General features: G+C 40.4%; 1 protein-coding gene across 1 annotated transcript in view; it reads left to right on the plus strand.

Annotated features, from left to right (window-relative positions):
• Positions 1 to 8,160: 8,160 nt before the first annotated feature.
• Positions 8,161 to 27,572, plus strand: part of LOC128654584 (collagenase 3) — a 97,198-nt gene continuing 77,786 nt past the window's right edge. Inside the window, exons 1-2 of the mRNA XM_053708578.1 lie at positions 8,161 to 8,431; positions 26,872 to 27,101. Of these exons, the coding sequence (XP_053564553.1) occupies positions 8,261 to 8,431; positions 26,872 to 27,101 (401 nt within the window). The 5' untranslated portion in view covers positions 8,161 to 8,260. The remainder of the gene's footprint in view (positions 8,432 to 26,871; positions 27,102 to 27,572) is intronic.

A 27,572-nucleotide genomic window follows, 5' to 3' on the forward strand; every position in this document is an offset into this window, starting at 1 on the left:
CCCTAAAAAAATAACAAAGCCCCCCAAAATAAAAAAATGCCCTACCCTATTCTAAAATAAAAAGTTTACAGCTCTTTTACCTTACCAGCCCTTAAAAGGGCCTTTTGCGGGGCATGCCCCAAAGAATTCAGCTCTTTTGCCTGTAAAAAAACATACAATACCCCCCCCCAACATTACAACCCACCACCCACATACTCCTAATCTAACCCAAACGCCCCTGAAGATCTCCCTACCTTATCTTCACCTCGCCGGGTATCACAGATCCGTCCAGAAGAGGCTCCAAAGTCTTCATCCTATCCGGCAAGAAGAGGTCCAGAAGAGGCTCCGAAGTCTTCATCCTATCCGACAAGAAGAGGACATCCGGACCGGCAAACATCTTCATCCAAGCAGCATCTTCTATTTTCATCCATCCGACGAGGAGCGGCTCCATCTTCAAGACCTCCAGTGCGGAACATCCTCTTCTCCCGACGACTAGACGACGAATGAAGGTTCCTTTAAGGGACGTCATCCAAGATGGCGTCCCTCGAATTCCGATTGGCTGATAGGATTCTATCAGCCAATCGGAATTAAGGTAGGAAAAATCTGATTGGCTGATTGAATCAGCCAATCAGATTCAAGTTCAATCGGATTGGCTGATCCAATCAGCCAATCAGATTGAGCTTGCATTCTATTGGCTGATCTATTGGCTAATTGGATTCAATCAGTCAATCAGATTTTTCCTACCTTAATTCCGATTGGCTGATAGAATCCTATCAGCCAATCGGAATTCAAGGGACGCCATCTTGGATGACGTCCCTTAAAGGAACCTTCATTCGTCGTCTCGTCGTCTAGTCGTCGGGAGAAGAGGATGTTCCGCGCCAGAGGGCTTAAAGATGGAGCCGTAGGTGTCGGCGATGTTAGGGAGTGTAGATTAGGGGTTAATACTATTTTTTTTATAGGGTTTTTGAGGCGGGAGTGAGGCGGTTTAGGGGTTAATACAATTATTATAGTGGCGGCGAGATCCGATCAGCAGATTAGGGGTTAATAAGTGTAGGTAGGTAGCGGCGACGTTGGGGGGGCAGATTAGGGGTTAATAAATATGTAGGTGTCGGCGATGTTAGGGGCAGCAGATTAGGGGTACATAGGGATAATGTAGGTTGCGGCGGTGTGCGGTCGGCAGATTAGGGGTTAAAAAAATGTATTAGAGTGGCGGCAATGTGGGGGGACCTCGGTTTAGGGGTACATAGGTAGTTTATGGGTGTTAGTGTACTTTAGAGCACAGTAGTTAAGAGCTTTATGAACCGGCGTTAACCCAGAAAGCTCTTAACTCCTGGCTTTTTTCTGCGGCTGGAGTCTTGTCGTTAGAGTTCTAACGCTCACTTCAGCCAAGACTCTAAATACCGGCGTCAAAAAGATCCCATTGAAAAGATAGGATACGCAATTGACGTAAGGGGATCTGCGGTATGGAAAAGTGGCGGCTGGAAAGTGAGCGTTAGACCCTTTCCTTACTGACTCTAAATACCAGCGGGCGGCCAAAACCAGCGTTAGGACCCCCTAACGCTGGTTTGGACGGCTAACGCAGAACTCTAAATCTAGGCGTAAGTTATGTTACTTCTGAAAACTTGTATCTTTACCCCAGACATCTATATAAGCAAAAGCTCCTATAGCTATATAAGCAATAGCTCTCAGCAGGCGGACAGACAATCGGGTTGATTGACAACCCCCTGCTGACGGCCGATTGGCTGCAAATCTGCAGGGGGCGGCGCTGCACCAGCAGCTCACGAGTATTATTCTCGTATCTTTATTTACTTTCTTTCCCTTTATCAAACATACCTGTATGTGTATCCATTTTTTTTTTACCCCTAATAAAAAAAAAAAGTATAATATGGTAAATAACACTCCAGGTCCAGATGGCATACACACTAAGGGTTAGCACTGTTATAGCTAAACCTCTATTCTTAATGTTTCAAGATTCCTTATCCTCAGGCATAGTACCCCAGGACTGGTGTAAAGCTGATGTGGTGCCACTTTTTAAAAAGGGAAGCAGGGCTGACAGTCCTAGTATTCTCATATGCATTAAAAAAGAACATTAAAGGGACACTAAACCCATTTTTTTCTTTTATGATTCAGATAGATCATGCAATTTTAAGCAACTTTCTAATTTACTCCTATTATTAATTTTTCTTCGTTCTCTTGGAATTTTTATTTGAAAAAGCAGGAATGAAAGCTTTGAAGCCGGCCTATTTTTGGTTCAGATCCTGGATAGCGCTTGCTGATTGGTGGCTAAATGTAGCAAGCAGTGCCAAGGTGCTGAACCTAAAATGGGCCGGCTCCTAAGCTTTCATTCCTGAAAAATTGATAATAGGAGTAAAATAGAAAGTTTCTCACAATTGCATGCTATATCCGAATCATGAAAGAAAAAAATTGGGTTTAGTGTTCCTTTAATATATAGTACAGTTGTGTCTGTACTGAGAATATATATTAAAACAAAGACAATCTTTTTGTTTTTATGGTTGTTGGTTGTATCACTGTCTATCAATACAGGTGTAAAACTTAAAGGGACACTGAAACCAAAATGTTTCTTCTGTGATTAAGATAGAGCATGACATTTTAAGCAACTTTCTAATTTACTCCTATTATCAAATTTTATTCATTCTCTTGGTATCTTTATTTGAAATGCAAGAATGTAAATTTAGATGCCGGACCATTTTTGGTGAACAACCTGGGTTGTTCTTGCTGATTGTTGGATATACTCATCCACCAATAAAAAAGTGCTGTTCAGAGGGCTGAACCAAAAAAAGCTTAGATGCCTTCTTTTTTAAATAAGGATAGCACGAGAACAAATAAAAAATTATAATAGGAGTAAATTGCTCTGAATCACAAAAGAAAAAATATGGGTTCAGTGTTGTTGCTTGTGCAATGCCACATCCTTCTTGCGATCGGGCGGATTGCTGTCCGCCACCTCAGAGGTAGCGGACAAGTTAAGGAGCAGTGGTTTCGGGTTGTGATAAATCGGCCCCTATATGTTTGTTTGGACATTAAATACCTTTTATTTTTTTAAATATCTTTATTTAAACTCAAGAAAGGTTACAAAAACAGCAATCAGCTTCGCAAAGCCTATTCAAGCTAGAAATGTTCCATCAGAATCCATACATACTGATGTGGGTACAAGTAACAGCTGCATTCCTGCTTGACAGAAACATTTTACAGTTTATTACAATAACAGAGCAAAAAATAAAATAAAAAATAAAATAATAAATCAATTAAAATAAAACTAGGTACAAAAAAAATTAAAATACCTAACATAATAATTAGGTTCCCAGGGGGTAGATTTATCAAGCAGCGGATGCTGCAATCTACCCACAAAGATAAGACATGAAACCCAATTTTTTTCTTTCATGATTTAGAAAGAGCATGTCATTTTAAACAACTTTCTAATTTACTTCTATTATCTAATTTGCTTCATTCTCTTGATATCACTTGCTGAAAAGCATATCTAGATATGCTCAGTAGCTGCTGATTGGTTGCTGCACATAAAGGCCTTGTGTGATTGGCTCACACATGTACATTGCTATTTCTTCAACAAAGGATATCTAAAGAATTGAGAAAATTAGATAATAGAAGTAAATTGGAAAGTTGTTTAAACTTGCATGCCCTATCTGAATCATGAAAGCTTAATTTTGACTAGACTGTCCCTTTAACTTGTCCGCCACCTGTCAGGTGGAGGACTGCAAACATCCCGATCCGACACAATCAGGATGATTGACACCCCCTGCTAGTGGCTGATTGGCTGCGAATGTGTAGGGGGCAGCATTGCACAAGCATTTCACCAGAAATGCTTGTGCAATATTAAATGCCTATAGTGTATGCTGTTGGCATTTAGCGATGTCGAGTGGACATGATTCGCTACAGCGGATCATGTCCGCTCGACATTTGATAAATCTACCCCCTAGTGTCAACACAGGTGGGAGGAATAACGAGCTCGTCAGCAAAAGTCATATCCCTATACATATAGAGATTTTTAAATAGACATGTGATGAGCAACAATGTCCAACTCTTGTATAGAAAAGGGGAAAAAAGCAACTTTGTGCAACACCTGAGACTTTGTGTCGCTTGATATTGTATAAAAATAATAACTGCATGACATTTCCAGGTCAGGGGGCAAGACACGTGGGGGCATATGTATCAAGCTCCTTATGGAGCTTGATGCCCCGTGTTTCTGGCGAGTCATCAGACTCGCCAGAAACCTCAGTTATGAAGCAGCGGTCACAAAGACCGCTGTTCCATAACTTGTCCGCCTGCTCTGAGCAGGTGGACACACATCGCCCGAAATCAACCAGATCGAGTACGATCGGGTTGATTGACACCCCTCTGCAGGGGGCGGCGTTGCACCAGCAGCTCTTGTGAGCTGCTGGTGTAATGCTGAATACGGCGAGAGTATTGCTCGCCGTATTCAGCGAAGTCTGGCGGGCCTGATCCGCACTGTCGGATCAGGTCCGCCAGACTTTGATAACTTGGGGCCGTGGCCTTAAGACTTTTGCCCCTGCACCCTTTAAAGGGACAGTAAAAATCTTGTAAATACATTTCAGTTGTGTAGCTATACAATAACATATCAGCAAAGTCTTTAATGTTTTTTTAAAACAAATTAACATCATTTCTACTGCAACAATATTTTTAATAGCCAAACTTTACCCACCATTCGCCTTATTTTAAGGAGTCAATCTGGGCTATAGTCTGGAGACAAAAAAAAGGTAGCCACTGTTGTAAAGTTAGCAGAAATGTAATTGTTTTGCAGTTAAAGTCAATTGGGGACAGTTAGGTAGCAGGGTTTAAGTCTTGAGCAGTCAGCAGGGTGCATTTCAAGGCCTGAGAGTTAGAAATTACTAAATTACATGAAAAGGGTGCAAAATAAATAATGAAAATATATTTAATTGTTTCATTGTGCATAAATAAATCTTTTATACAAATCTCAAGGTGTTTAGTGTGAAATCTTTGATATGGAGGCTAGTGTAATCTGTATCATTATCATATGTTATGAAGTGCTGTGTTCAGTAGCCTGTGCACACCACCTACCATGTAAGTTTTCATTTAGCATAAAAGCACAGAAACTGAAGGGAAACCTCACTCTATTTATTAAAGTCTATTTTTTATTTATGCATCAGAAATGATCGACTGCATTGTAAAATATCTGCATACAACATAAATGATGTGGCCAATTAGAAAAGATATAAATGATCCCCGGCACATACCAACCAATCACTGTGAAGCATGTACAAAATTGTAGGGTTCTGCATTCCACAAAATGCACTCTTGTGGTATGGGGGTAGGAGGTCTTGGAGGTATGGGGGTAGTTAAAACAGTACAATTTTAAAATATTACTAAGCAAAAATAAATAATAAAACCACAATGCATGTTTTAATTATGCATAATTAAACATTTTGGGCTAGATTACGAGTAGTGCGCAACTAAAAGGGGGTTATTGTGGGTGTTTGCATGCATCAGGTTGCAGACAATTGAAGTTAACGTGCATCGGGTTAGCACAACCTCAGAGCTCTGGTTTACTGTTTCACAAAACAAATAAGTCACAAAACACATAGAAAATGCATTACAAAGTACAGTTAGTTACACTCATAATAACACCATCTAATAAAAATGATTACAAATAAATATTGTACACAAAAGTTATAAGGGGTCAAAGAGATATGAGGTCTCAGGTGTTAGAAAAAAAAGGCAGGTAAAGGGCTTTAACATAGAGATACATACGTATACATGTCTAAAGATTTATATGTAAGTATATAAATATATATACTGTATATATATATATATATATATATATATATGTGTGTGTGTGTGTGTGTGTGTGTACACACTTATTTAAGTATTTATATGTATATATACAGTATATATATATATATATATATATATATATATATATATATATATGTATTTACAGACATATATATACACATATAAACACATAAATACATATTTATGCAATATTAATTTTTAATAAAGGTTTTAACTATGTATTTACTATAAATATTTCACATTCCAATGTTCTGTACATAGCAGAATATGTTCTAAGTATTTTTAAATAGATATTCATATATATATATATATATATATATATATATAATCATCACGTATTTGACACACAAAGATAACAAGGGCACTATATAGGCAAGCTCCTCATTGGTTTCAATTGTTTGAGATACTATATATAATTTTAGTATCAATATATTGTATTCCTTTTGAGGAGTGGTGCTAGCATCTGATACTGAACTTGCAGAACATTTGGGATAGAATCCCTAGAAAGAAATGCTATATAGCACTCTCTGCCCAGACTGGGGTAGAGCCACTGGTGCAATTTAAAATTTAACTTTTATTTCTTTACTTTAAAAAGAATGGGTGGACATAAACATGTTAAAATCACTCTATCTCAAATTGCCAATGGCAATTCTATCTGGATGTTATTAACTCTTTCAAGAGACCGGTTGATTCTTGCATTAATATTTGTTATGTTATTTTATTTTTAAATAGATATTCATATATATATATATATATAATCATGTATATATAGGTATAAATATATATTGTGCCAAAATACCTTCTGTTATCTATAGAAAATAAGTATTTATGAATAAATAGAATATATTCTGCTATGTGAAAAACATTGGAATGTGAAATATTCATGTTTTCATGTTGTGTAAGTGCACTTGAGAATTAAGGGATTGAAGGCCTATCGGTCTGTTTCCAGCAAAAGAGGAACTTAACACTATATATATATATATATATATATATATATATATATATATATATACACACACTGCTTAATTACTGAAATAAGACACAGACAACTTCATGTTGGGAAAAAATTTGACATCACATCACAGGTCAAAATTTATTTTATTAACTCTTAACTTAATCTAAATATGAGCCAACAGATAAATGACTATGATGGCGGCAACAGAGATCAAACTAACCCAGTACCACAGGAGATCAACGCCCCCTCCCCCCCAAAACAGGATCAACAGTTGACGTGGCTCTGCCCACAGGAGATGTAACTAAGAGGTTACTGAGATCACGTGACCCCCCCATGGGGGGGAGGGAGAGGGGTTACCTCCTGCCCACTTGAGGTCTACCACCTCCCCTCGCCAATTTTTACCATCACTCCCCCTAATGACCTTCTCCAACTCAATGGGGCCGTGACCTCCCGCAGCCAGGGTGCAAATGACTTCTCCACCTGTTGTAAGGTCCCTTTGCCCCAAGCTGCTTGAACCCAATGGGCAGAGGTAGGAGAATCTTACCTTACCGCTATGGTCTTATCTAGGCTTAGATAGATTAGTCATAGCCCTGCCATTGGCTGTTGGTGATAAGGTGATAACGCCGCCATCTGACAAAAAGAAAAAAAGGGGGGGGAGGGAGGGAGGTAAACTTCTCAGCCTTTGCATCCAGATGAAGAAAGAGGAAGCAGCAATGCTTGGTGTCCAGCTTATAAGGTAAGGAGAGGGGAGGGGGCCCATCCCCTAGTTCTGCAATTTTATTGCCCCAACTATGCCCACCCTCTTCTCCTATCCCTTATTCCTTTAGCCTTAACCCTTAGCACACTCCAGGCCCATGCTGGGCCCTGCACTTCCTATGTGTTTGCGCATGAGTAGGATGTTATTTCCATGATTTTTGCTTATTTGATTTCTGTAATATATTTTGTGCACAATATTGTAAGTTCAGCTTTTTACGCTCGTCGGGTTAGCGCACAAGCTAAAACAGTTTACTTTCAACTTGTCATACGAGTGCAACCTGCGGCAGACAGAAAGCTTACTTCTAGCGCAGTTAACGGTCGAGCAGGAGTGTTAAATAGCACTCCACTTGTAATCAAGCCCTTTATGGGTTTTTAATTTTTTTAACTTTAATTTTTTTTTTTCATGAAAACATATTTTAACATCTTTAAATAATGCTATTTCATTTTCATGCATAGAGAGTTTTAGAGTTCAATGTCCCTTTAACTATAGTACAAGTAATGTAAACAGCCTAATCTTTTCTATCAGCAACTGCAAGCAATTAGTGCTCATGTTTCCTTTCTGAGCTCTTTCATATTCACTAAAAGAATGTTGTCCCGAGGGTCTCTATAAATTAAACTTGTATTAACATAAACAAAATGAAAAGGTCAAATACTTGATTGTGTTTATCTTTGGATTCAGCAATGGTATGTGAGCAACATAACCTATATATTCCCTAACTCCTAGAGCAAAACCACTGAAACACGCAGAGGGAACTGTACAAAATGATTCTTTTTTGCCTCTTTATTCAAAGTCTGTTGATAGGAGCAAATATTGTGCATCTTGTGCCTCTATCAGAAGGGATTGAGGAGCCTGCAGAATGGGTATCTCCAGCAACTACGGATTTAATATCAGCTTCAAAGGAAATCTCAAAAGACGACTTAGAGAAAGCCATGGTAAAGTATTCACATTTTATATTTGTCTTCTTATCCTTGGGATTTCTAATAATAATAATTAGAATAATAAAACTACATACTGAGAAATTAAGGGATTGATCACAATTTTGCGCTTGTCTTTGGCAGATAATTTCTGAACATCGTCTGATAATGGGTTAGATTATGAGTGGAACACTATTTATCGCTCCCACTTTAGTGCTAACTCCGCTCGTAATAAAAAATGTTTGCGCCGAAGATAGAATTTGCAACTGCGTTAACCTATTCCCCCGTAGAAGTCAATGGAGAGCGAAAAGTGGAAAAAACTAACACCCTACTTGCGCGCAAGCCCCATCGCATTTTCTCAAGTGCGTTAAGCTGACGTGAAATATTGATATCACATGCCAATGTTCTTCACATACAAGAATATGTTCTATTTATTCATAAATACATATTTCTATATATATATATATCTAATGGTATTTTGCTATATTATATAAATATACCTATATATCTATCTATCTATCTATCTATATATATATATATATATATATATATATATATATATATATATATATATATACATATATATATATATATATATATATATATATATATAAGTGTATATATATATATATATATATATATAAAGGTATAGAAGATATATACATATCTATAGAACATTATCCCTATATGAAGAACATTTGAATGTAAAATATTTACATTAAATACATAGAATACATAGTTAAACACCTTATTAAATATGAATATTGCATAAATATAGTTTTTTCATGTTTTCAGCTACTTGACTGCAAAGGGCTCCAATGCACATATATATATATATATATATATATATATATATATATATATATATACATACATACACATGTTTTTATGTGTTTATATGTGTATAAATGTCTGTATAAATACATAAATACATATGTACACATATATAAACACACACACACATACATACATATACATATTTAGACATGGATATTTATGTATCTCAGTATCTCAAAGTGCTTATTATTAAATTTCTAACAAACTGATTTAGCATACAAATAGGTCCCAAGCACACTCCACACTGTTATGGTTACATAAAACTAAAAAATTTTTATTTCAATCCGTTAAAAACATACAACGTATACAGCTCACAAAACAGCAATGACAGACAAAGCATAAAGAGGACAGCTGTACCTGTTTGCAGATGTTGCTTCCTAATGCAATTCAATATAGTGGGGGTAAATGCAGTTTGTTTTCCCATACGCAAACCAATGTACTAGGTTTATCAAGCCCTATTAGCTGTGGAATTTGGTGAAAAAAATGGTCCTGTAAATGTGTCATTAAAGGAACATTAAGTAAATTAAGATTGTAATATAAAATTATAAATATTATATATATATATATATATATATATATACACACACATACTGTATATATAAAATATACAATATACGTTTAATATATAGTTAAACAGCTAATGAAACTTAAAAAAAATACAGTAACATGCTGATAATTATCATCTACTTAAAATTTTATTACATATACACATATTAGCAATAAATATACTGTATATGTATATAAGCAGAGAACACACAGTTCCCCATAGACCGCAAGGTAAAGGCACTTTTCAGTGGTGGTGATTTTCTAACAATCCCACACCTGCTCGCTTTAATTTTATTAAATTTGATTAAAAACTACAACACACTTTATTTTGGGGACAATGGGAGCACATTTTGAAAATTAACCAGATATCTGATCTCTGGTTAATTTTCGGAGCGCTAATTGCTACCGTGAGCTCGCGGTAGCAATAACCAGCCACTTGTAATGGCTGGTTATTTATCGTGCGCTCGTAAACGGGTGAGTTTGCCCATTTACAGGCACACGATAAATTAGCACTCCACTTGTAATCTAGCCCTTCATAGGCAGAGTTGCAAAACTATTTTGACTTCCATGAACCTTTATAGGATGAGATATTTATATAGTTCTATACGAAAAGCTTCCAACATTTGTTCCTTGTATATTCACAACTGTGAGGATAACGGTGGAGTCATGGCAGTTTGATGGTGGAGTAGGATTTCTAGGTGGATTTGGTGGCAGCTTGAGTATGGTCTAGTTAGGGTTAGGGCAGGGTTTAGGCATGCCAGGACAGGGCACAAGAAGGGGAAGCAGCAGAAGGGAGAGTGGTACAGAAATTCAAACAACAAAAACAACAACAAAACAATCCACAAAAAAGTAAATATATATATATATAATTTATTTTTTTAACATAATCTTACCACCCATCACAGGACTGATCTACAATGCTACCACTTGTTGAGTATTGACAAATAGGGTTAGGAGTAGACTAAGATTTAGTTAGGGTTAGAATTAGGTTTAAAGGGACATGATACCCAAATGTTGAAGCACTTGAAAATGATGCACCATAGCTGTAAACAGCTGCCATGAAAATATCTCTTGAACATTTATATGTAAAAAAAATAAAATTAAAATAAATCCCCAGTAGCCACATCCCATTGTAGAGGGACTTTACATAGCCAATTAGGATCTTAGTCCTGGGACTTGCAAGGGAGTGTGCATCTGGCATGTGCAGGCACAGTCATGTCGTTATTTCCCTACTTAGTTTAACCCCATAAGGACCGGGCATTTCAGACTAAAACTCACTCCATTTAAACAGAACTAGAGCATTGTTTTTGTTTTGTTTTTTACCTATCAAAACTATATATTTATTTTAGTAGACAACCTAAAGTATTGATCTAGGCCCATTTTGGTATATTTCATGCCACCATTTCACTGCCAAATGCGATAAAATAAAATAAAAATCGTAAAACTTTATCAAAAACTCTAGGTTTCTCACTGAAATTATTTACATATCGTTTTTGCAATCATGGCACAAATGGTTGAAAAAGCTTCTCTGGGATCCCCTTTGTTCAGAAATAGCAGACAAATATAGCTTTGCAATTGCTTTTTGGTAATAAGAAGGCCGCTAATTGCAGCGGCGCACTACACATTTTTTTATTCCCAGAAGTAAAGGGGTTAATTAGGTATCTTGTTAATTAAATTTTAGCTTTAGTGTAGACATTACCCTCCCACCTGACACTTCCCACCTCTGACTTCTATCTGATCCCTCCTAAACAGCTCTCTTCCCTCCCTCAACCCCCACTGGTCACCCGACTTTAGGTACTGACAGACAGTCTGCCAGTATGCAGTTTAAGTTTTTTTTTAATATTATCATTATTATTATTTTCTTCAGTGTATGATTATCCCCTTACCTTTCCATCTCCCTGATCCCTCCCAAAAAGCTCTCTAACCCTCCCCTCTTTAACTAATTTCCACCATCTTAGGTATTGGCAGCTCTCTGTATCTTCTGTAGTAGTGTGCCCCCCATTACCCCCCCCCTCATTACCCCCCCCTCATTACCCCACCTCCCCCTGCAAGACTGCTTCCCCTACACTGTATTCCCCCTCCACTATAGGACCCACCTCTCCCTCCTTCTCCATCCTCCCTCCTTCCCCCTTGCTGCCGCCCTCTGCATTGATTATTTTCTGTAGTGTAGCAGTCCCACACCTTGCGCCCTCCTCCAATGATGGGCCATCCACCCGCCTCCCTCCCTCCCACCCGCCTCCCTCCTAGCCGTCCCACACCACCAATGATCAGCACCACCGCTACCCAATGCAGAGAGGGACACAGATTGTCCCTTTCTGCATCCGTAACTCATGGGGAATGCAGAAATAGCTCAATCTCGCCAACAGTAGCGACAGCCAGTCACAGTGATCACATGTAAAACATGACAAGCCCTTGTTTGTTAACAATGGCTTGTCTTGGCTGCTTCTGTTCCATTGAACATATACAGTGCTTTTATAAATGTTTTAATTAAAAAAAAATGTTATTTTAATAAAGCTTATTTTTTTATAATTTTAGTTGTAAAAATGTTTTTGTGTTTTTACCTCTAAATTTTATTGTCTGTCCTTTACGATAAAATGGTTAAACATAATGTGCTAGATTACAAGTGGAATGTTATTTAATGCTCCCACTCCTGCGTTAACTGCCGTAGAAATAAATTATTTGCGTGTGTCAGGAAGAAGGTGTATTACAAGTTGAAAGTAAAAAGTTTTCACACGAGTGCTAACCCAACACACCAAAAAGCCGAAGTAAGAATATGGCAACCGCGTTAACATATTTACCTATAGACGTCAATGGAGAATAAAAGTGGAAAAAACGCCCTACTAGCATGCAAACCTGATCACATTTTCTCACGTGTGCTGACCCGACATGAAAATATTAATATTTCCCATTACAATGTTCTTCACATAGCAGTATAAGTTCTATTAATTCATTAATACATATTTCTATATCTGCTGTTTTTTTTTGGTACAATATATATCTACTAGTCCTAAAACCTGTGTATACGGGCCATTTTTTTGCAGTACAGCGTTCCCACCCCTTGCTCTCTCCCCCCACCCTCTATTTTGCTCTCTCTCTCTCTCTCTCTCTCTCTCTCTCTCTCTTCACCCTCTCTTTTGCTCTCTCTCCTCTCTTTTGCTCTCTCTCCCCCCTCTCTTTTGCGCTCTCTCCCCTCTCTTTTGCGCTCTCTCTCCCCTCTCTCTTTTGCTCTCTCTCCCCCCTCTCTTTTGCTCTCTCTCTCCCCCCTCTCTTTTGCTCTCTCACTCCCCCTCTCTTTTGCTCTCTCTCTCCTACTCTCTTTTGCTCTCTCTCTCTCCCCCTCTCTTTTGCTCTCTCTCTCTCCCCCTCTCTTTTGCTCTCTCTCTCTCCCCCTCTCTTTTGCTCTCTCTCTCCCCCTCTCTTTTGCTTTCTCTCTCAATGCTCTCTTGCTCTCTCTCTTCCCCCTCTATTTTGCACTCTCTCCCACCTCTCTTTTGCACTCTCTCCCGCCTCTCTTTTGCTCTCTCTTCACCCTCTCTTTTGGTCTCTCTCTCCCCATCTCTTTTGCTCTCTCCCCCCTTCTGTTTTGCGCTCTCCCCCCTCTTTTGCTCTCTCTCTCTCCCATTTTTTTTGCTCTCTCCCCCCCCTCTCTTTTGCTCTCTATCCCCCTCTCTTTTGCTCTCTCTCCCCCTGTCTTTTGGCTCTATCTCCTCTCTTTTTCTCTCTCTCTCTCTCTCCCCTCTCTTTTGCACTCTCTCTCATCTTCTCTTTTGCCCACTCTCTCTCTCACCCTCTCTTTTGCCTGCTCTCCCCCTCTCTTTTGCTCTCTCTCCCCCCTCTCTTTTAGTCTCCCTCCCCCCTCTCTTTTGCTCTCTCTCCCCTCTCTTTTGCACTCTCTCCCCTCTCTTTTGCTCTCTCTCCTCCCTCTCTTTTTCGCACTCTCTCCCCCCTCTATTTTGCGCTCTCTCTCCCCCTAACTTTTGCTCTTTCTCTCCCTCTCTATCCCCCTCTTTTTTGCTCTCTCTCTCACCCTCTCTCTTTTGGTTTCTCTCCCCTCTCTTTCTCTCTCTCTCTCTGTCTCCCCCTCTCTTTTGCTCTCTCTCTCCCCCTCTTTTACACTCTCTCTCCCCCTCTTTTGCTCTCTCTCCCTCTCTCTTATGCTCTCTTCGTCCCCTGTATTTTGCTCTCTCTCACCCATCTTTTTTGCTCTCTCTCCTTCTCTTTTGCTCTATATCTCCCCTCTTGTGCTGCTCTCTCTGTCATGCAGACACTCAGACAGCCACAGCAGCTCCCGCCTGACCCCGCCGGCCCGTCACGCTCAGACTCCGCCCCTTCACACCCAGCTCTGCCCCCTTCATTATGCGTCTCCACCCCTCATGGCCGGTCAGCTCCACCCCCTTCACAGATTAGGTGCCAGCAGCCAGCCCAGGTCAGTTTGTTGAAGGCCAGGGGGCCTAGTTATCAAGCCGTCAACCTCAAATACGCTGGAATTCCGCAGCGTATTTGTGGCGAGGCTGATACGCCTTAGTTATCAAAGGCTCGAGACCGGCAAAAGTAGAATTTTGTGACGTAAGCTTCGATCCGCCGGACTCAGTCCGACACAGATCGATTCTTACGTCACTCCAGATGTTCCGCACACAAGTGCGGCACATTCTCACTACTTTTGCTAGTTATCAAAAAACTAGCAGGTACGCTCGGCACTTTTACGGCCCAGCGTACCTGGTTTTCAAACCGCCACCCCTGGAGGCGGCGGATCCCATAGGAATCAATGGGAGTCTGACCATAGCGAAAGTACAAGTTCGCTGCTGACAGACATCCCATTGATTTCTATGGGAGCTGTCTACACCTAACACCCTAACATGTACCCCGAGTCTAAACACCACTAATCTGTCCCCCCTACACCGCCGCAACTAAATAAAGTTATTACCCCCTAAACCGCCGCTCCCGGAGCCCACCGCAAGCTACTCTATACATATTAACCCCTAAACCGCCGCTCCCGGAGCCCACCGCAACTATAATAAATGTATTAACCCCTAAACCGCCGCTCCCTGAACCCGCCGCAACCTATATTAAATGTATTAACCCCTATCCTGCCCCCCCTACACCGTCGCCACCTATAATAAATTTAATAACCCCTAATCTGCCCCCCTACACCGTCGCCACCTATAATACATTTATTAACCCCTATCCTGCCCCCCACTACACCACCGCCACTGTAATAAAATTATTAACCCTAAACCTAAGTCTAACCCTAACCCTAACGCCCCCCTAACTTAAATATTAATTAAATAAATCTAAATAAATTAACTCTTATTAACTAAATGAATCCTATTTAAAACTAAATACTTACCTTTAAAATAAACCCTAATATAGCTACAATATAAATAATAATTATATTCTAGCTATCTTAGGATTTATTTTTATTTTACAGGTACCTTTCAGTTTCTTTTAACTAGGTACAATAGCTATTAAATAGTTATTAACTATTTAATAGCTTACCTAGCTAAAATAAACTGAAATGTACCTGTAAAATAAATCCTAACCTAAGTTACAATTACACCTAACACTACACTATACTTTAATAAATGATTCCTATTTAAAAATAAATACTTACCTGTAAAATAAACCCTAAGATAGCTACAATATAATTAATAATTATATTGTAGCTATCTTAGGATTTATATTTATTTTACAGGTAACTTTGTATTTATTTTAGCTAGTTAGAATAGTTATTAAATAGTTATTAACTATTTAATAACTACCTAGCTAAAAGAAATACAAAATTACCTGCAAAATAAATCATAACCTAAGTTACAATTAAACCTAATACTACACTATCATTAAATTAATTAAATAAACTACCTACAAATAACTACAATTAAATACAATTACATAAACTAACTAAAGTACAAAAAATAAAAAAAGCTAAGTTACAAAAAATAAAAAAATAAGTTACAAACATGTTAAAAATATTACAACAATTTTAAGCTACTTACACCTAATCTAAGCCCCCTAATAAAATAACAAACCCCCCCAAAATAAAAAAATGCCCTACCCTATTCTAAATTAAATAAAGTTCAAAGCTCTTTTACCTTACCAGCCCTTAAAAGGGCCATTTGTGGGGGCATGCCCCAAAGAAAACAGCTCTTTTGCCTGTAAAAGAAAAATACAACCCCCCCCCCCACATTAAAACCCACCACCCACATACCCCTAATCTAACCCAAACCCCCCTTACAAAAACCTAACACTAATCCCCTGAAGATCATCCTACCTTGTCTTCACTCAGCCGAGCAGCGATGGAACCGAAGTGGACATCCGGAGCGGAAGAAGTTAATCCTCCAAGCGGCGCTGAAGAAATCTTCCATCCGATGAAGTCATCATCCAGGCGGCGCTGAAGAAAAGTCTTCGATCCGGCCGATGTCATCTTCAAAGAGGCGCTGAAGAGGTCTTCTATCCGGGCGAAGTCATCTTCCAAGCCGGGTCTTGAATCTTCCTTCCGCCGACGCGGAACCTCCTTCTTCACCGACGGACTACGACGAATGAAGGCTCCTTTAAGGGACGTCATCCAAGATGGCATCCCCTCAATTCCAATTGGCTGATAGGATTCTATCAGCCAATCGGAATTAAGGTAGGAAAATTCTGATTGGCTGATGGAATCAGCCAATCAGATTCAAGTTCAATCCGATTGGCTGATCCAATCAGCCAATCAGATTGAGCTCGCATTCTATTGGCTGATCGGAACAGCCAATAGAATGCGAGCTCAATCTGATTGGCTGATTCGATTCAGATTTTTCCTACCTTAATTCCGATTGGCTGATAGAATCTATCAGCCAATCGGAATTAAGGTAGGAAAAATCTGATTGGCTGATGGAATCAGCCAATCAGATTGAGCTCGCATTCTATTGGCTGTTCCGATCAGCCAATAGAATGCGAGCTCAATCTGATTGGCTGAACTTGAATCTGATTGGCTGATTCCATCAGCCAATCAGAATTTTCCTACCTTAATTCCGATTGGCTGATAGAATCCTATCAGCCAATTGGAATTGAGGGGACGCCATCTTGGATGACGTCCCTTAAAGGAGCCTTCATTCGTCGTAGTCCGTCGGTGAAGAAGGAGGTTCCGCGTCGGCGGAAGGAAGATTCAAGACGATTCAAGAAGATTTCTTCAGCGCTGCTTGGAGGATTAACTTCTTCCGCTCCGGATGTCCACTTCGGTTCCATCGCTGCTCGGCTGAGTGAAGACAAGGTAGGATAATCTTCAGGGGATTAGTGTTAGGTTTTTGTAAGGGGGGTTTGGGTTAGATTAGGGGTATGTGGGTGGTGGGTTTTAATGTTGGGGGGGGTTGTATTTTTCTTTTACAGGCAAAAGAGCTGTTTTCTTTGGGGCATGCCCCCACAAACGGCCCTTTTAAGGGCTGGTAAGGTAAAAGAGCTTTGAACTTTATTTAATTTAGAATAGGGTAGGGCATTTTTTTATTTTGGGGGGGTTTGTTATTTTATTAGGGGGCTTAGATTAGGTGTAAGTAGCTTAAAATTGTTGTAATATTTTTAACATGTTTGTAACTTATTTTTTTATTTTTTGTAACTTAGCTTTTTTTATTTTTTGTACTTTAGTTAGTTTATGTAATTGTATTTAATTGTAGTTATTTGTAGGTAGTTTATTTAATTAATTTAATGATAGTGTAGTATTAGGTTTAATTGTAACTTAGGTTAGGATTTATTTTGCAGGTAATTTTGTATTTCTTTTAGCTAGGTAGTTATTAAATAGTTAATAACTATTTAATAACTATTCTAACTAGCTAAAATAAATACAAAGTTACCTGTAAAATAAAAATAAATCCTAAGATAGCTACAATATAATTATTAATTATATTGTAGCTATCTTAGGGTTTATTTTACAGGTAAGTATTTATTTTTAAATAGGAATAATTTATTAAAGTATAGTGTAGTGTTAGGTGTAATTGTAACTTAGGTTAGGATTTATTTTACAGGTAAATTTCAGTTTATTTTAGCTAGGTAAGCTATTAAATAGTTAATAACTATTTAATAGCTATTGTACCTAGTTAAAATAAATTGAAAGGTACCTGTAAAATAAAAATAAATCCTAAGATAGCTAGAATATAATTATTATTTATATTGTAGCTATATTAGGGTTTATTTTATAGGTAAGTATTTAGTTTTAAATAGGATTCATTTAGTTAATAATAAAAATATTATTTAGATTTATTTAATTAATATTTAAGTTAGGGGGCGTTAGGGTTAGACTTAGGTTTAGGGGTTAATAATTTTATTACAGTGGCGGCGGCGTAGTGGGGGGCAGGATAGGGGTTAATAAATTTATTATAGGGGGCGACGGTGTAGGGGAGGCAGATTAGGGGTTAATAAATTTATTATAGGCGACAATGGTGTAGGGGGGGCAGGATAGGGGTTAATAGGTTTAATATAGGTTGCGGCGGGTTCAGGGAGCGGCGGTTTAGGGGTTAAACTATTTATTTAGTTGCGGAGAGGTGCGGGATCAGCAGGATAGGGGTTAATAACTTTATAATAGAGGGCGACGGTGTAGGGGGGGCAGGATAGGGGTTACTAGGTATACTGTAGGTGGCAGCGGTGTCCGGGAGCGGCGGTTTAGGGGTTAATAAATTTATAAGAGTTGCGGCAGGGTCTAGGAGCGGCGGTTTAGGGGTTAATACATTTATAAGAGTTGCGGCGGGGTCTAGGAGCGGCGGTTTAGGGGTTAGTAACTTTATTGAGTTTCGGGGGGCTCCGGGGGCGCCGGTATAGGGATAGAACAGTGTAGTTTAGTGTGGGTGCTTAGTGACAGGCTAGCAATAAAGCTGGGAAAAAGCCGAAGGGCAGCGAGATCGGATGAGCGATAACTCTCACAGTCTGCTGCTCATCGCCCCGCGGCTTTTTGACAGCTTTATTTGATAACTTAGGCGTATTTTTTCAGGTCCGCGGCGGCGATGTGAGGCGAGCTTAGGCGGGCGTATTGGGCCGGCGAAGCCAGAAAAGTAGACGGCTTGATAACTACCCCCTATGTGTGTTTGTCCTCGTGCAGTTTCTACTGCACATGACAGCTTCGGACAAACACACTTGGCCTTTTATATTATAGGATATATAGATGATTATATAAAGGTATAGATACATACATATATATAGGAATATCTTTTTTAAAAAACATAGAACAGGGAGTGCAGAATTATTAGGCAAGTTGTATTTTTGAGGATTAATTTTATTATTGAACAACAACCATGTTCTCAATGAACCCAAAAAACTCATTAATATCAAAGCTGAATAGTTTTCGAAGTAGTTTTTAGTTTGTTTTTAGTTATAGCTATTTTAGGGGGATATCTGTGTGTGCAGGTGACTATTACTGTGCATACTTATTAGGCAACTTAACAAAAAACAAATATATACCCATTTCAATTATTTATTTTTACTAGTGAAACCAATATAACATCTCAACATTCACAAATATACATTTCTGACATTCAAAAACAAAACAAAAACAAATCAGTGACCAATATAGCCACCTTTCTTTGCAAGGACACTCAAAAGCCTGCCATCCATGGATTCTGTCAGTGTTTTGATCTGTTCACCATCAACATTGCGTGCAGCAGCAACCACAGCCTCCCAGACACTGTTCAGAGAGGTGTACTGTTTTCCCTCCTTGTAAATCTCACATTTGATGATGGACCACAGGTTCTCAATGGGGTTCAGATCAGGTGAACAAGGAGGCCATGTCATTAGATTTTCTTCTTTTATACCCTTTCTTGCCAGCCACGCTGTGGAGTACTTGGACGCGTGTGATGGAGCATTGTCCTGCATGAAAATCATGTTTTTCTTGAAGGATGCAGACTTCTTCCTGTACCACTGCTTGAAGAAGGTGTCTTCCAGAAACCGGCAGTAGGACTGGGAGTTGAGCTTGACTCCATCCTCAACCCGAAAAGGCCCCACAAGCTCATCTTTGATGATACCAGCCCAAACCAGTACTCCACCTCCACCTTGCTGGCGTCTGAGTCGGACTGGAGCTCTCTGCCCTTTACCAATCCAGCCACGGGCCCATCCATCTGGCCCATCAAGACTCACTCTCATTTCATCAGTCCATAAAACCTTAGAAAAATCAGTCTTGAGATATTTCTTGGCCCAGTCTTGACGTTTCAGCTTGTGTGTCTTGTTCAGTGGTGGTCGTCTTTCAGCCTTTCTTACCTTGGCCATGTCTCTGAGTATTGCACACCTTGTGCTTTTGGGCACTCCAGTGATGTTGCAGCTCTGAAATATGGCCAAACTGGTGGCAAGTGGCATCTTGGAAGCTGCACGCTTGACTTTTCTCAGTTCATGGGCAGTTATTTTGCGCCTTGGTTTTTCCACACGCTTCTTGCGACCCTGTTGACTATTTTGAATGAAACGCTTGATTGTTCAATGATCACGCTTCAGAAGCTTTGCAATTTTAAGAGTGCTGCATCCCTCTGCAAGATATCTCACTATTTTTGACTTTTCTGAGCCTGTCAAGTCCTTCTTTTGACCCATTTTGCCAAAGGAAAGGAAGTTGCCTAATAATTATGCACACCTGATATAGGGTGTTGATGTCATTAGACCACACCCCTTCTCATTACAGAGATGCACATCACCTAATATGCTTAATTGGTAGTAGGCTTTCGAGCCTATACAGCTTGGAGTAAGACAACATGCATAAAGAGGATGATGTGGTCAAAATACTCATTTGCCTAATAATTCTGCACACAGTGTATACTGCTATGTGCAGAACACTGGAATGCAATATATTTACAATAAATATATAAACACTTTATTAAATACGAATACAATACTTGAATGCAAAGGGCTCCAATGCAATTATATGGGGCCAATTTATCAAAGGTCTTGCGGACCTGATCCGACAGTGCGGATCAGGTCCGCAAGACCTCGCTGAATGCGGAGAGCAATACGCTCTCCGTATTCAGCATTGCACCAGCAGCTCACAAGAGCTGCTGGTGCAACGCCGCCCCTGCTGACTCGCGGCCAATCGTCCGCCAGCAGGGAGGTGTCAATCAACCCGATCGTATTCGATCGGGTTGAATTCCGGCGATTCCTGTCCGCCTCATCAGAGCAGGCGGACAGGGTTATGGAGCAGCGGTTTTTTGAACCGCTGCTTCATAACTGATGTTTCTGGCGAGTCTGAAGATTTTTATGTGTTTATATGTATATATATGTCTGTAAATACATATATACACATATATACACATATAAATACATCTGTACACACATTTATACAAATATATATATATACAGTACCTACATATACATATTTAGACATGTGTATATATATATATATATATATATGTATCTCTATGTTAAAGCCCTTTGCCAGCCTTTTTTTTACACCCGAGACATCATATTTTTGAGCCCTTATAACTTTTTTTATGCAATGTTTTTTTAATAATTTTTAACAGATATATTTCTGTGTATAACTGTACTTTTCAATGTATTTTGCATGTGTCTTGTGACACTTTTTTGTTTTAAAATAAAGACACAAAATAACAATAATAATAATAAATTTGAGGACATTTGGAGAGACACTGCACCAATGTACCAGTCACCACTGCTACACATTCTACATACAAACACACCACACACAGACAAAATATTATTGATATTATCAGTTATTTAAAAAGTGCCAACAGATTACGCAGCGCTATACAAAGAATAAAACATTACAGGGCTGCATTACATACACAAACGAGTACAGTACGGTACATTACACTTGTAGGTACAATAAATGAGTTATACAAAAGGAGAGGAATGCCCTGCCCTTGAGCACAATCAGTAGTAGTGACAAAGTGACCTACAGGTAGAGGGGCTCTCAAGCTTACAATCTAAAGGAGAGGGAATGGACACAGAAGGTAAGGGAGATGGGAAATAAGTCTGATATAAGGCAGGGTGAACTGAGAATTAGTGATGTCGCGAACATAAAATTTTGCGTTCGCGAACCGCGAACGAGAACTTCCGCAAAAGTTCGTGAACGGGCAAACCGGGCGAACCGCCATTGACTTCAATGGACAGGCGAATTTTAAAACCCACAGGGACTCTTTCTGGCTACAATAGTGATGGAAAAGTTGTTTCAAGGGGACTAACACCTGGACTGTGGCATGCCGGAGGGGGATCCATGGCAAAACTCCCACGGAAAATTACATAGTTGAGCCTGACACAAAAAAGCAGACTGATGTTTCACAGTCCAAAAAGTTTTGTTTTTTTTAAATGTACACTTACACTACTATTAAACAAGATATGAGTGGTGGCATTGGGCAAGTGTGCACAGTATACGCTGTGAGCCTGACACCAAAAAGCAGACTGATGTTTAACAGTCCAAAAAGTTTTTTGTTTTTTTTTAAATGTACACTTACACTACTATTAAACAAGATATGAGTGGTGGCACTGGGCAGTGGGCACAGTATACGCTGTGAGTTTGACACAAAAAAGCAGACTGATGTTTAACAGTCCAAAAAGTTTTTTTTTTTTTTAAATGTACACTTACACTACTATTAAACAAGATATGAGTGGTGGCACTGGGCAAGTGGGCACAGTATACGCTGTGAGCCTGACACAAAAAAGCAGACTGATGTTTCACAGTCAAAAAAGTTTTTTTTTTTTTTTTAAATGTACACTACTATTAAACAAGATATGAGTGGTGGCACTGGGCAAGTGGGCACAGTATACGCTGTGAGCTTGACACACACGCTGGCAGGCAGGCAGGCAACTGCAATTAGATTACATAAGCAGACTGATGTTTCACAGTCAAAAAAGTTTTGTTTTTTTTAAATTTACACTACTGTTACACCAGATATGAGTGGTGGCACTGGGCAAGTGGGCACAGTATACGCTGTGAGCCTGACACACACGCTGGCAGGCAGGCAGGCAACTGCAATTAGATTACACAAGCAGACTGATGTTTCACAGTCAAAAAAGTTTTTTTTTTTAAATTTACACTACTGTTACACCAGATATGAGTGGTGGCACTGGGCAAGTGGGCACAGTATACGCTGTGAGCCTGACACACACGCTGGCAGGCAGGCAACTGAAATTAGATTACACAGGAAAAAAAAAAAAACAGACTGATGTTCTAGCCCTAAAAAGGGCTTTTTGGGGTGCTGTCCTTACAGCAGAGATCAGATGAGTCCTTCTCACGTGTGCTGACCCGACATGAAAATATTAATATTTCCCATTCCAATGTTCTTCACATAGCAGTATAAGTTCTATTAATTCATTAATACATATTTCTATATCTGCTGTTTTTTTTGGTACAATATATATCTACTAGTCCTAAAGCCTGTGCATACGGGCCATTTTTTTGCAGTACAGCGTTCCCACCTCTTGCTCTCCCCCCCCCCCACCCTCTATTTTGCTCTCTCTCTCTTCACCCTCTCTTTTGCTCTCTCTCCTCTCTTTTGCTCTCTCTCCCCCCCTCTCTTTTGCGCTCTCTCCCCTCTCTTTTGTGCTCTCTTTCCCCCCTCTCTTTTGCTCTCTCTCCACCCTCTCTTTTGCTCTCTCTCCCCCTCTCTTTTGCTCTCTCTCTCTCCCCCCTCTCTTTTGCTCTCTCACTCCCCCTCTCTTTTGCTCTCTCTCTCCCACTCTCTTTTGCTCTCTCTCTCTCCCCCTCTCTTTTGCTCTCTCTCTCCCCCTCTCTTTTGCTCTCTCTCTCTCCCTCTCTTTTGCTCTCTCTCTCTCCCCCTCTCTTTTGCTCTCTCTCTCCCCCTCTCTTTTGCTTTCTCTCTCAACGCTCTCTTGCTCTCTCTCTTCCCCTTCTATTTTTCACTCTCTCCCACCTCTCTTTTGCACTCTCTCCCGCCTCTCTTTTGCTCTCTCTTCACCCTCTCTTTTGGTCTCTCTCTCTCCTCCTCTCTTTTGGTCTCTCTCTCTCCCCCTCTCTTTTGCTCTCTCCCCCCTTCTGTTTTGCGCCCTCCCCCCTCTCTTTTGCTCTCTCTCTCCCATTTTTTTTGCTCTCTCTTTTGCTCTCTATCCCCCTCTCTTTTGCTCTCTCTCCCCCTCTCTTTTGTGCTCTATCTCCTCTCTTTTGTTCTCTCTCTCCCTTCTCTTTTGCACTCTCTCTCTCTCATCTTCTCTTTTGCCCACTCTCTCTCTTACCATCTCTTTTGCCTGCTCTCTCTCCCCCTCTCTTTTGCTCTCTCCCCCCTCTCTTTTAGTCTCCCTTCCCCCTCTCTTTTGCTCTCTCTCTCCCCTCTCTTTTGCACTCTCTCCCCTCTCTTTTGCTCTCTCTCCACCCTCTCTTTTTCGCACTCTCTCCCCCCTCTCTCCATGGCAAAACTCCCACAGAAAATTACATAGTTGAGCCTGACACAAAAAAGCAGACTGATGTTTCACAGTCAAAAAAGGTTTTTGTTTTTTTTAAATGTACACTTACACTACTATTAAACAAGATATGAGTGGTGGCACTGGGCAAGTGGGCACAGTATACGCTGTGAGCCTGACACAAAAAAGCAGATTGATGTTTAACAGTCCAAAAAGTTGTTTTGTTTTTTTAAATGTACACTTACACTACTATTAAACAAGATATGAGTGGTGGCACTGGGCAAGTGGGCACAGTATACGCTGTGAGCCTGACACAAAAAAGCAGACTGATGTTTCACAGTCAAAAAAGTTTTTTTTTTTTAAATGTACACTACTATTAAACAAGATATGAGTGGTGGCACTAGGCAAGTGGGCACAGTATACGCTGTGAGCCTGACACACACGCTGGCAGGCAGGCAACTGCAATTAGATTACATAAGCAGACTGATGTTTCACAGTCAAAAAAGTTTTTTTTTTTTTAAATTTACACTACTGTTACACCAGATATGAGTGGTGGCACTGGGCAAGTGGGCACAGTATACGCTGTGAGCCTGACACACACGCTGGCAGGCAGGCAGGCAACTGCAATTAGATTACACAAGCAGACTGATGTTTCACAGTCAAAAAAGTTTTTTTTTTTAAATTTACACTACTGTTACACCAGATATGAGTGGTGGCACTGGGCAAGTGGGCACAGTATACGCTGTGAGCCTGACACACACGCTGGCAGGCAGGCAACTGCAATTAGATTACACAGGAAAAAAAAAAACCCAGACTGATGTTCTAGCCCTAAAAAGGGCTTTTTGGGGTGCTGTCCTTACAGCAGAGATCAGATGAGTCCTTCAGGACTGTAGTGGACACTGAATACACTAGCCTAGCTATCAATTTCCCTATTCAATCAGCAGCGGCTACACTGTCCCTCCTCTCCCTAAGAATGCAGCTTCCGAATGAATCTAAAATGGATGCTGTCCAGGAGGTAGGAGGGTCTGGGAGGGAGGGTCTGCTGCTGATTGGCTGGAATGTGCCTGATGACTGTGAGGTACAGGGCCAAAGTATTACTCAATGATTATGAATAGGGGGCGGATCGAACATCGCATATGTTCGCCCGCCGTGGCGAATGCGAACATGCTATGTTTGCCGGGAACTATTCGCCGTCGAACTATTCGCGACATCACTTCTGAGAATTAGAAACAATAAGAAAATAAAGTGTGTGGTGACTGAGTAAATGAGATTTGGAAAAGTGTAACAGAATGTGGTAGAGTGTCAGTACAGAGGCTGTGAATATGAAGTAGTTTCTCTATCCTGGATCATTAGTGACAGCTGCATTTAATTACTGTTATCCTATATAATGAATGGCCAAGTATGTTTGTCAGATGCAGTCATGCGCAGTAGAGACTGCACATGACAAACATACCTGGCCGTTTGGATCCTGACACTCAGCACAGAGCAAGGCTAAAGCGGAGTGTCAGTGGGCGTGACCAACGGGAGCATTGCGGTGGGGGCGTGACCGGGCATGGTGAAGGGCGTGACCGGACGCTGTGAGGGGCGTGGTTGGGTGCGGCGAGGGTCGTGACCGGGCACGGCGAGGGGCGTGGTCAGAGAGTCAAAGGATTCGAAAGACAGAGCCAGAGAGGGAGCAAGAGGGGGGGAGAGCAAAAGAAAGGGGGGAGAAGGGCCAAAGAGGGGGGGGAGAAGGGCCAAAGAGGGGGGAGAGAGAGCCAAAGAGGGGGGAGAGAGCCAAATATAGGGGGGAGAGGGTCAAAGAGGGGGGGAGAGGGCCAAAGAGGGGGGTGAGAGAGAGCCAAAGAGGGGGGTGAGAGAAAGCCAAAGGGGGGGGAGAGAGAGCCAAATAGAGGGGGGAGCGAGCCAAAGAGGGGGGAGAGAGAGCCAAAGAGGGGGGAGAGAGAGAGAGCAAAAGATGAAAGAGAGCCAAAGAGGAGAGAGAGCAAAAGAGGGGAGAAAGCCAAATAGGGGGGAAAGAGAGCAAAAGAGGGGGGAGAGAGAGCAAAAGAAAGGGGGGAGAGAGCCAAAGAGGGGGGAGAGAGAACAAAAGAGGGGGGAGAGAGAGAAAGCAAAAGAGGGGGGAGAGAGAGCCAAAGAGGGGGGAGAGAGAGCCAAAGAGGGGGGAGAGAGCCAAATAGAGGGGGGAGAGAGCCAAAGAGGGGAGAGAGAGAGCCAAAGAGGGGGGAGAGAGAGAGCAAAAGAGGAAAGAGAGCCAAAGAGGGGGGAAAGAGAGCAAAAGAGGGGGGAGAGAGAGCAAAAGAAAGGGGGGAGAGAGAACAAAAGAGGGGGCAGAGAGAGCAAAAGAAAGGGGGGAGAGAGCCAAAGAGGGGGGAGAGAGAACAAAAGAGGGGGCAGAGAGAGCAAAAGAAAGGGGGGAGAGAGAGAGCCAAAGAGGGGGAGAGAGCCAAAGAGGGGGGGGAGAGCGCAAAGGAGAGGGTCAAGAGAAAGCAAAAGAGATGGGGGAGAGAGAGCAAAAGAGAGGGGGGAGAGAGCAAGGGGTGGGACCGCTGTACTGCAAAAAATGGCCCGTGTACACGGGCTTTAGTACTAGTATAATAATAATAGAAAATGAGACTAAAACCAAGATGTGGTGTTTCAGATGATCAAAGATCCAGTTTCTACCACATATACACAAAAACACACACATATGATCACTTATATTCAAGTCAGTTAACCCACAATTAGATATACACATCATAGTCAAGTCAGTTAACCATTGCATATTTTAACAGGAGTATCTGAATCAATTCTATGAAGAAGTAGCAATTTTTAAACAAGTTGCAAATCCAAATGAGGAAAAAATAAAAGCCATGCAGGATTTTTTTGGGCTCAAAATCACTGGCAAAATAGACAATGAGACTATGGAAGTCATGCGCCAACCCAGATGTGGTGTTCCTGATGTTCAGAGATACAGTTTTTTTGAAGGAAGACCTAAATGGCAAAAAACAACATTAACCTACAGGTAAATTGGTGATTTCAATGGTTTGTAAATTTATTTTCTAGTTTAATCCAGGCATGGGTGTCTACACGTCTTCCAAAAATATTGAAAATACATCTTCTAAATTTTACAGGATCCATGCATAAGGGTAAGTTTTAATGAAATTACTCTTTTAGCATTTTTCAACCAATATGTTGTTTATATAGTATTATGCATAAAGGGGCAAAAGAAAATGTCAGCTCAGACTCAGAGCAGCAATGCATTACTAAGAGGTAGCTGATTAAATCTGGTGAGCCAAAGACAAGAGACAAATGTTTGTATCCACCAATCACCATCTAGTTTCCAGTAGTGTATTGCTGCTGATGAGGATATGTACATATGTTTATAAGCACATTATACCAAGAGAAGAAAGTACATTTGTTCATAGCAATTAATTTAAATGTGACCCAAAATTACATACTTTATCTGAATAGTAAGGAAAAGATTACAAGTGAA

The sequence above is a fragment of the Bombina bombina genome, chromosome 3 (genome assembly GCF_027579735.1).
Source record: "Bombina bombina isolate aBomBom1 chromosome 3, aBomBom1.pri, whole genome shotgun sequence".
Lineage (NCBI taxonomy): Eukaryota > Metazoa > Chordata > Amphibia > Anura > Bombinatoridae > Bombina > Bombina bombina.